This window comes from Thunnus thynnus, chromosome 12 (assembly GCF_963924715.1).
Source record: "Thunnus thynnus chromosome 12, fThuThy2.1, whole genome shotgun sequence".
NCBI lineage: Eukaryota > Metazoa > Chordata > Actinopteri > Scombriformes > Scombridae > Thunnus > Thunnus thynnus.
This window is the reverse complement of record NC_089528.1, coordinates 25,407,016-25,418,287: the sequence shown is the minus strand read 5'-3', so window position 1 is coordinate 25,418,287 and position 11,272 is coordinate 25,407,016. Positions and strand designations below refer to the sequence as shown.

General features: G+C 38.8%; 1 protein-coding gene across 2 annotated transcripts in view; it reads left to right on the top strand.

Moving 5' to 3' along the window:
• The window catches only part of atp1a2a (ATPase Na+/K+ transporting subunit alpha 2a), a 39,001-nt gene that overhangs the window by 12,557 nt on the left and 15,172 nt on the right, over positions 1 to 11,272 (top strand). For both annotated transcript variants that reach the window (XM_067606580.1, XM_067606579.1), the window contains exons 9-11: positions 641 to 839; positions 5,299 to 5,408; positions 8,235 to 8,369. In XM_067606580.1, the coding sequence (XP_067462681.1) occupies positions 641 to 839; positions 5,299 to 5,408; positions 8,235 to 8,369 (444 nt within the window). The remainder of the gene's footprint in view (positions 1 to 640; positions 840 to 5,298; positions 5,409 to 8,234; positions 8,370 to 11,272) is intronic.

The following is an 11,272-nucleotide window of genomic DNA, read 5'->3' as shown; positions in this document are numbered from 1 at the left end:
GAATGTTGAAGTTGCTCAAATGTCGAAGTGCATCTAACTTTTTCCGCAACAATAAACAAAGTGTGAGCTGAGGTGGATGCCAGCTGGCATTTGAAATGCCATCAGTCGACATTTCACTGGTTCCAAAAAAAATAAATTAACTTCCAGTGACTGGTTTCTTTAGTTTCTTTTGGTTTAAACACACCATGAGTTGTGTGTGTGGGAATGTTTGTGTGTGCGTTTGTGCTGCATTTGTTGCTATCGGAGTAATGTGGTCAGCTTGAATTAATATGTGGCGATGTTTGTCTTACAACATATGGAATGTGTGCATTCATCGTATTTTTATGTCCTTGTGCACCTGCTGTTAACCAGCCAACCAAGTATACACACACACACACACACACACACACAAACACACACACACAAACACACAAACACACACACATATAAGCTGTAAGGCACCTGGACCACGCATGGTTTCACATCCACAAACACTTGAATGCACTGGTGCGTACACATGCTCTCTCCCCTCGCCGACTAACAATCATCCATCCTCGCCTTTCCTTGTCCTCCCTCCCTCCCTCCCTCATCCTCTTCTCTCCCCTCCCTCACTATCCCCAACTCTTTCCCTCCTCCTCCTCACCTCCCGCCGTTCTCCCAGGTGTGTCTGACTCTCACTGCCAAGCGAATGGCCAAGAAGAACTGCCTAGTGAAGAACCTGGAGGCCGTAGAGACTCTTGGCTCCACCTCCACCATCTGCTCCGACAAGACGGGCACACTGACCCAGAACCGCATGACCGTGGCCCACATGTGGTTCGACAACCAGATCCATGAGGCGGACACCACCGAGGACCAGACTGGTAAGACAGAGAGAGAGAGGGAGAGATGAAAAGAAAGACAGAAGGGGAAAAGAAAGAATAAAAGAGAAGGGAAGGGTAGAGCTTGGGGGAAAGATAAAGGGGAGATAGAGTGTGTGTGGGAATGCAGAGGGGGAGTGTGACTACCTGTCGAAATTCATCTGTCCAATGTTCACACCGCCAACTGACATTGCAGTATGCACTGTCGCTCGGATTAATTGAGCAGCGGTACTCAGTGGGCGGCCCTCAGCTACAAACATGTCTTTTCCCAGAGTTCCTTGGCAAGACTGCTGCTGCAGAACCAATTGGTTTCCTTTCTCCTACCAAACAGCAACAAATCGAGCCAAATTTCAAAGAAGCTTTTAGCAATAACCAAAAGATTTGGAAGACAAATAAAAAAACAGATCTTCTATACATACCAATGAGTATTAAGTCAGACGTATTTGCAGTCATACAACGACTAGACAAGATGGTGCTTTTATGACCGGCTCAAAGTAAATAACAATAATAACTGAAATGGGGTGTGAAAGTCAGGATCAGTGGTGTATGAGAGTGCATGAATGCAGTGGCTGATATAAAGTGCATGTTGTCAGTGTTAAAACAAAAGGAAGCAACACAAAATTAACATCCTGAGCTTGGTGAAGGGTGAACGGACTGACACAGTGGCATCTGGGCAGGCAGGCTTAAGTAACTTGGAGACACTGGCCAGGTGTTCCCAGTCAGCTGAGTGGAACCTCGGCTCCACCCAGCCAAGGACCTGCAAGACACACAAAGCACACACAGTACACAAAATACACAGGACCAAGACAGCAGGGGTCTGGGACCATCACATCACGTGAAGTTGCAAGTGAAACCGAGCTCCAGTCAACCAACAAATAACGTGATTTCTATTTTGATGCTCCTCTTATGCTTGCGTCTGTTTGTAACTTTAGTAATTGGCTGCAGTGAAACCTCTTAATGATAGATCACACGTGGATACTCTTAACTTCGATGGTTACAAATTACACAACAAAAATAGACTTGGCACACCAGGTGGTGGGGTGTGTATTTATTCGGGACACACCATAAATATTTGGTGATGACCTCATTATTGAAGATGGTCACTCCGATTCTCTTTTTATTGAGATAAATGCAACAGTGGTAAAAACCTCATTGTTGGAGTGATTTATCAACCCTCAGACACTTTCAAGATTAAACTGGGTGAACTTTTGTATTGCATAAATAAAGAAAATATATTTTTTTTATTCTTGGGGATTTTAACATCAATATTTCTAAAGATGATAATGCTAAAACTATTTTATTAACATTCTATATTCTTCATCCTTTTTCTCCAAAATAAATACATTTAGTAGAAGAACGACATCCAGCAAGTCAGTTATTATAACATCATTACAAAGATTCACAATGCTTGTATTGACTCAGGTGTAATACTTCCGGACATTACAGACCATTTTCCTATTGCACTTTCTAATGATCTTGCTAAAAGGATTGATGATTCACGTCCTAAAACAAAAGTTTTAGAACAAAAGTTCTAACCTTGCAACAAATACGTGAAAACCTGCGAGCCAAAACGTGGGACTCAGTCTATAACTGTAAAGATCCAGACACTGCATATAATGTTCTAACTAATGAAATAACTGACTCCATTGATCGCACCATACCGTAAAAGATTATTAAACGTGGTGCTGTAGATCAGAAATTATGGCTTACTAGGGGTATCTTAAAATCCATCAGTAAAAAGAACAAACTTTATAAGCACTATAACAACAACCCAGTTGATGCAAATAAAGAATCATATACAAAACACAGATATAAGCTCACACATGTATGAGTAAGCAAAGACACTACGCCGGTCTTATTAAAGCATCTCAAGGTGACCAAAAGCAATCTTGAAAGGTGCTCAACAAAGTCCTCAGCCAGGGTCACAAAACCACTGTGCTTCCTGACACCAAAATCAATGGAAGCCAGCAATGATTTTGACAATGCAGACCTTACTAACAGTTTGAACAATTATTTATCTCCACAGGTGAGAATCTCTCTAACAAATTAGCCAACCAAACAGTGTTACCTTCAGATATCAATCAGATATCTTCAAGGCAATTATTTGAATTAATTCTTTTTCTTAAAGCTGTTGTGAATGAAGTTGTGGAGCCACTTGTTTACTCATCAGTATCTCTCTACTTTGTGGGGTTGTGCCTAAAATGACAAATATTGCCAGTATTGTACCAGTTTTTAAGTCTGGTGATAAAAATGATATGCACAACTACCGACCTGTATCTATATTGCCTATTCTCTCTACAAAGTATTGGAGAGAATTGTGTATAGTAGACTTAGTGATTACTTAGATAAATCAAATATTCTTGTCTCATCACTGTATGGCTTTAGAAATAACAGCGCCACTTGTATGGCAGTTCTTGATCTCGTGAAAAAAATCAATGACACTATTGATAAAGGCGACTGCAGCATTGGAATTTTCCTTGATTTATCAAAAGCATTTGACACTATTGACTTTGAAATTCTTCTAAGCAAACTACAACATTATGGTGTCAGACGCACAGCGCTCAGTTGGTTCAGAAGCTGTATGTATGGGAGGAATCAATATATATATGGAAATGGTCCAAAATTTAAAAAAAAAACAAACATCACATATGGGGTCCCTCAGGGATCCATTTTAGGGCCACTCCTCTTCATTCTCTATATAAATGATTTTGTGAATTCTTCTTCTGTGCATTCATACATAAACTATTATTTGCTAATGATGCAAATTCTTCACACAAAAATCTAAATGTTCTGCAAAATAATCTAAATGAGGGACTGGTTGGATAGATGGTGAATACATGGATAAAATTTAACAAATTATCCTTGAATATAAGCAAAACAAACTTAATTATTTTTCACTACAATAGAAATCAAAATAATATTGAAAATGTTTGAATCAAAATAAACAGTCGGGTTATTAAGAGAGTGAAGGCCACCAAATTCCTTAGGGGTTCATATTGATGAATTTTTAAACTGTAAGGGTCATATTGATGAACTGATGAAAAAAATTGTCCAAATATGTTGGTTTATTTTTCAAGTTAAGGCTTTTTATAATGTTATATGGTGCAATACTTTTCCTAGTTATCTTAAAAAACTAGATTTTACAGAAGAAAAGCTAAATGTGCCACATCATGGTCCAAGATAAATGCTCCCACTGACCCTCTTCTCCATAACTACAGTCTTCTGAAGCTTACTGAGTGTAATGTCTTTCACAATGCTTGTATAATGTTGTACATATGCTCAACAACAGACTTTTTGACCTTATGCTGACTAATCTTGCCTTGCATAACACTAGAAAAAAGCATCTCATAAAGGGCAAGAAACATAAACTTAAATGTACGAGCTTTAATGCTGTTTGCAGAGGTCCACAGGTGTGGAATGAGCTTGATAACACTATAAAAATGTAATTATCATTGTCTGTTTTCAAAAAGAGCTTAAGGCAGCAGTTGTTACTAAAATATGTTTAAGCTTGAATAGCTTGAATGGCTTGAATGGCTGGAGACTTTCAAACTAGTTAATCTACTCTGGAATCCATTTGAATTGTACTGTTATTTCCACTCACCATATGTTTCTATCTATTGTATCTTATCTATTTAATGTTTAGACTGATGGAAAAAAAATGTCTTGGGAACATTTAGTAGTATTTTTTTTAGTGTCTTAGGTTAGTCTTAGATGTTTTGTAGTTTGTAAATGTTACTGTATAAAACACTTCTGAAAATCTAGACAATGTTTTAATAAGTATATATTTTAAATATCTGCTTAATGTCTGGACCCCTATTCTTAAACTTGAAGTAGCTTATCAGGGTGTCCAGTTTTACATATCTCTATTTTTTTTTATATGATTGTACTTGTATTTGAACTGATTTGTGAAAGTGCTACAGGTGCTGAAGAAAAACCGCAGTATTCATTTTTCAAGAGTACAGGCTATTTTTGCAGCTGTTGCAAGTTTTTGCGCCTTTTGCACCACACTTTGTCAAATTTAACAACTCCAGCCACAGTTTGCCATCGTGTACTGCATGTTGCATGACACTATCATGTTCTGTTCTCACAATATCAGTGACAGTGACCACTCTAGAGTCCAGGCGAAAATGAAAAATGAATGCAGGCGCCAAAAGCATAGTGAAGGTCAGTTGCAGTCCTATTGGATGGGAGGGATGAAATTTTGATACAAGAAATCTTCCAAACAGCTTGTATTTTTTCTACACATTCTATTTAAAAATGAATGCCATTTTCCAGACTGGGGAATTGAAAAATCACTTTTGTCAAGGAAAAAGTGATTGCTCAACTTAACTGACCCCGATTCTGTTATTTAGCTACTATATCCCATGCTACTCTGTGAACCGAGTGTTAAGTCAGTGCCATAAATACTGCATGAGCCCTACTTAAAAAAAGTCTAACACAGCTCCCACTGCTATTCTTCCAGGTTCAGGTTTTGATAAGAGCTCTGCTACTTGGGCTGCTCTGTCTCGCGTGGCCGGACTGTGCAACAGAGCTGATTTCAAAGCCGGACAGGAGCATCTTCCCATCTTGATGGTATAAACCTTCGCTGCACACAGACACAACATCCTTTACATTGATGCCTTAGTCTCATAAATTATCTCTGAGTCAGTGGGGTGTAACAGGTCTAGTTTAATCCAAGGACATAATGAGCAGGTCTTTTTAGATTTGAATCAAATAATGCATGCACATTATTCATAAGACAAGATTTTGCCTACATGGTTTGCCAGTAGGGTGAAGTTAACAACATCAGCACAGTGTCAGGAGAGCTGTCACTCAGAAATAAGCAGCTGTAGAGGAAGTATTCATATCCTTTTATTTAAGATAAAGTAGCAATACTGTAATGTAAAAATACTCCATTACAGCTATAGATCCTGCAACACTTTAACTTGCTTAAAGGATAAAGCTGGCTTCAGTCTGACATTTCATTTTTGTCAATACATATCATCACAAGAATGAAAACTAACAATTCATTTATCCCGCAAGTATTGTCTTTGTGCCATGGCACAGAGCTCCACTGCTGTCCAAAACCAATTAAAAACCAAATTAAAGTGCTATACTTTTACACTCGGTTGACACATTCCTTTAGCGTAATGATCAGGCTAGAGTAGCATACCTTATTAGTCGGATAAATCCGCTGTTGGTTTCGCTCTCTTTAGGAGCTCGTTGATAATAATAAAGAGAAAAAACACGATAGCAGCCTCATTCCTCTGGTCCACAGCAAAATGCAAAAGAACAGCAGTATTAACAGCAAAGTAGGTTTTAAGTGCTCATTATGCATAGTAGCCCCTTTCAGACTGTTATATTATTATAATTAATGTATTGGCGTTATATTATTTTATTATGTAAGCAGCATTTTAATATTGTGCCCAGTTGAGGTGGAGCTTGTTTTAAATACTTAACATACTGTTGGGTTGTTTAATCTATATGAAGGTATAATGTTTCATATACTCATGTGAGGTTTTGTATGTAAAATATTAATAATTAAAAATAACTATGAATTATAGCTGTAATATACAGTACATGTAGTGGAGCAAAAAGTGCAATATTTCCCTCTGAAATGTAGTGAAGTAGAAGTACAGTGAAGTCTAAATATTTCACAATTGTACTTTAGTTCAGTACAGTGAATAAATTAACTGTTTTCTCTTATGTTGCCAGCCAAGCCTCACCCACATGGCACTCATTGGGAATAAAAATAATCTGTCAGTATCATTTGACACAGGTGCACTCTACACACGCTCACAGCTTCCCTGTCACATATAAACACGCACACACACAGAGGATAATTCAATGCACCCCCAGGAAATAACTCCCCCACACCGATACACAAACACACTGCTAGGTGGGTAAGTCAATAATATCCTGCTATCCTCCAACCTGTGCTACATTGACCTGAAGGAATTCTCAGTCGGCTCTCTGCGACTGGGCTTACAGCTTCTTGACTCCGGTGGGAGCAGACCCTGCCACTGCAGCCTCTCTGCCCCTCGAGGTGCCCGGGCTTCCTCCCTGCATTAAGTAACAGCTGTGTCTTCTGACAGCACTCAAACACAGCAGTCAGGGCCTAGGCTGCACTACCATTACATGAACAAGTCCCCGTCTGCACCCGGAAAACAGAGAAATGGAATTTCCTTGATCTATTTATTCATTCATGAAAAGGCACAAACAAGGACAAATCTTGCAGAGCGTGTGTCCTTGTTGTGCGGCTGTTCATGAATGAATAAACAGGAACAAAGAGAAATCTCTTGTCTTGGTTCGGCCCCTGTTGGTATATTGGGTGTCAGGTCAATCAGTTCAGCATTGATTTTAATAAATTGGCTCCAAGAGCGGGATTATTTGCACTGATCATTGCAAAATGTCCACTGAGGGGGATTATACAGGTTATCAGAAGAGAATTTTCTCCGATATTATTCAAGCAACATGCAAGCGACTTTGTCACAAGCCGATAAACCTCCAAAAATACAAAAACAAATGTCAAGCAATGTGCATCCAGACAGAGGATAATCAATTCTGAGCCTCATAAAATAGGTATCCTTTGTGTGTGGGTATCTGCATATGCAAATAGTGTATACATGTACAAATATGTGGACAATTTCTAAATGTTAAAATGGATAGACATTTCCAAAATTCCCAAAACATTTTCACAACAAAAACATGTTTGAATGTATATGATATGTTTTCATGTGTTTGTTTAATTGCTCTTAATATACAGATTACATGTGGTTTACTCCTTCTTAAGGATCTGATGCCATTATAAGATTTCTGCACACCACTGTAAACAAAACTGAACCGCATACTGTAGAATATATTATGAAGTTTTAATTCTTTCGAGCATTCATTTACCTTTGAGCTACAACCTTGGCAATGACATTGCTATTGATTACTGCCGATAGGCAATGTGTTCCTCCAACATGATGTGAACTTTCTCTATCTGGAGTTTTCTTCCATCCAAAAACTTAAAAAAAAAAATCCCTTAAGAAACATTGCAAACAGCATACATGGCGAAGTAATCAGCTGAATTTCTCCAGCAGAAATTAAGCTGCTATCAACCAAATTATTCTTAATCCCTTAGCCAGAAAATGAAAATTATATTTTGTGCTATCATTACTTTTACATTGAATATAGCTTTAAAAACAATATTGTTATCGTGGATGATACTCCGCTACCTGCATCATTAATGAGAACCATAATGGATGTAAAGAATGCCCTCTCAGGTACAGCTTTAATCAGTTAAATAACACACAAATCCAAAAGCTCCCTTTCACTGCAGTGCGATAAACACAGGCAGTGATACAGACAACACTCATTTCTTAATATGCATATGTGAGTGACTGTGCTAATGTGCGGCTGTGTGTGTTTCCCCAGAGGGAGACAGTGGGGGACGCATCAGAGTCAGCTCTGTTTAAATGCATCGAGCTGTGCTGTGGGAGTGTTCGTGACATGAGAGCCAGAAACACCAAAGTGGCAGAGATCCCCTTCAACTCCACCAACAAGTACCAGGTACTGCATGCAAATAATGTTTGATCACGGCTTTGTGTGGGAGCTGCTGCTCACACAGGTCGACATTAAAATCCAGACATTCACAGACCATTCACAACTTAGTCAATGTACATTTTATTCACACTATTTTTTAAATCGTATACGTTATATTCATAATTTTAACTTTTATATTTAAATTTTATATTATTTTTTAATTTAATGTTTTCTTTGCATCTATGTTTATGAGTGCTATATAAATGGACGATGCTATCTGTGTCTGCTTTATTTCTAATGACACATGTTGAATTATTACACAGTAAATGGCTGGACCAACTGTGTATTGTCAATGTGTGAAATTGTGGCCAGTTTGTTACAGGGATAGTCAGTGGATGTGTCTATAATGTGAATTCCTGGATATTAAATGTTCATCTGTAATCTTCTGTAGTGATGCCAGTAATATTTGTTGTTAAAATGCACTGAGGTAGCATATCACATGACATAGTTAAGCTACATTTGAGTAAAAAAAAGGTTATAAATGCAGTTTCAAGAACAATACTTTCCACTCATACCTTGGGATGTTTGATTTGAAAGAGAAATGATTTTATTTAATTATAACTATTCTAATTATGATTAAGTCCCCCTGCTCTTTCATCTGTTTCAATCGGCGGATGCCTCTCGTTTTTCACTCTGTATTGAGTGTTTTGTCACAGTGATTATTTGGGGTGCTTTAATTGTGCTCTAACTCTTTCATGCCTCTATGCGCCTTTTTTCTGCCTCTTTCCCAGTGAAGGAGGCTGCAGTGAATAACTTTTGACAGCATTTTGGGTGCAAATTCAGGAGGCTTATCTCCACCCAGTTACTGCAGTTACTGTCAAATCAAGTGTACCTGCAGAGCAGCTGCCCCCATGGATGTATTGCTGCCCCACACTAAATATAAATAGATGTAACAGCTTTTGAGTTGCAGGTTTTACCTGCGAGACTCGTGTTTTAATGCTGTTGTTTATCGTTTGTGATGTGAAAACGTCAGAGAAATAAAAAGCTTGCATCCTGGTATAAGTTCAGTTAAAAAATCCAAATGCACCGCGGACATCTCTGTTGCGGTCCAGCCAAAAAAATCACTTCCTGTACTATTGTATTGTACACTATACAGTAGATTAGAACAGGCACTTCTGAAAGCTCTTTTGAAAGTGAAGTAGCCTGCTTTGTTACATCCTCTGGGAATCAACACTGGCAAATATTTAGAGGTCCAAGCAGCAAAGCTACTGGAACCCTATTATTCTTCTACTTCAAATGTGAAAAGTTTATTCCTCATAATTGGCCACATGCATTTGTACAAAATTCGGTTTGCACGATCTAGAGTGATGACTCAGTCATACATAAAATTTGGTGATGAGTGATTAAAGTGGGAGTGGCTCATTTCAAGGACCAAAAGGGGGTGAGAGTACGCACATCCAAAAAACTTTCACAGGTGCTTGATCAAAAATCACATAGAGGTAAAAATCAGGAAAAAAGACAAAAAAGAGATCTGCCCACCGTAGTAGTAGCCCCCAGCAAATTTAACTGAGCGACGCTTCGATCTACCAGAGATCTTTCACACTTTCTTTAAGCCTGAGCCAACGATCTGCTTGTGCTGTTCCACCCTGCATTATTTCTAGCTGATCCGCAGAACAAATAGCTCCAAATATCTCCATATGTTGTTCTTTCAACCATTTTTAGTGCCTCTAATGAAGCTCTATTAATTCAGTGAGGAACACGTTTCACTTCCTGTAAATTCTTCACAATAAAAGTAATTTAAAAGCTTTTAATATGAAGCATTAAAGCAGGTAATGTTGGGTTTGCATCGGCGGTAACTTAACACAACTTTGATACGTGCTGCCCCTCGGCAACCTCTAGAAAGATCGCCAATCAGAACGGAGGGAGGCCTTAAAGAGACAGGAGCTCAAACGGACTGTTAAGATACAGAGGCTGAACTGAGGGGCTGCATAAAGGGCGAGTATAAGATAAACAAGGAGCTTTTTGAACTGTGAATCATGTAAAGCTACTCTAGTGGAGTCCAAAAAAATTAAAGCTGGAAATGAGCAAAATAGGTTCTCTTTAAACAGACAAAAATACCCCAGTTTTATACATGTGATGTCATTGCCTCAAGTTGTGTGTGGAAACCATATCTTCCCAGTGGCATAGTTAGTAAGTCACCTTCTCTGGGGATGCAAAGGTCCAGGGTTGAAATCCCCAAGTGGCCAATTTAAACTTGCCAACCATGTGGCTATTTATAAATGTGGCATGTTTTCAAATTCTTTTGGAGGTCATATTAAGTCAAGACTGCCCTTTGTGCTTGGACCCGGTTCATTGCTGCTTGCGGCTATATTTAAAGTTAATATTGAACTATGAAAAAGTCATCACATAGTGCCTTAACACCTTGCTCAAGGGCACTGCAGCAATTAAGGCAGGGGGGAGTGTTTCTGCTTCACTTTCCACACCCAGTTCTTTCCCAGCCTGTCTGGAGATTTGAACCACCATATGAATAACACAACAGTGATGTTGGAGCAAACAAAGGACTTCCTGCATGCATTTTGTGCACCTGTTCCCCGCCTTAAAATAGGAACGTCTGTGTTGTGGGAAAAAAAGCAATTTTGCTCTGGTTTCCTGAGATTAGATATGCTGTGACTCAGATACAAATTACCTGGGTGAGCGTGTGGGTCTGTGTGTTTGTGTGGGAGAAGGGGTAGTGCAAGGTGTAACACCACAGGAATACATGTGAGAGCATGAATGAATGCTCCCTTCAACACAGGGAATACATATGACTTGTTGAGTCCTACTGTCTTACAGAAGCAAAAACCTGCAATAGACTACATGTTGCATCTTATGCTAGAGTAAATGTAGCTGAATACATTTTGTAGTGAATCCTGTCATGTTATGTTCACCGG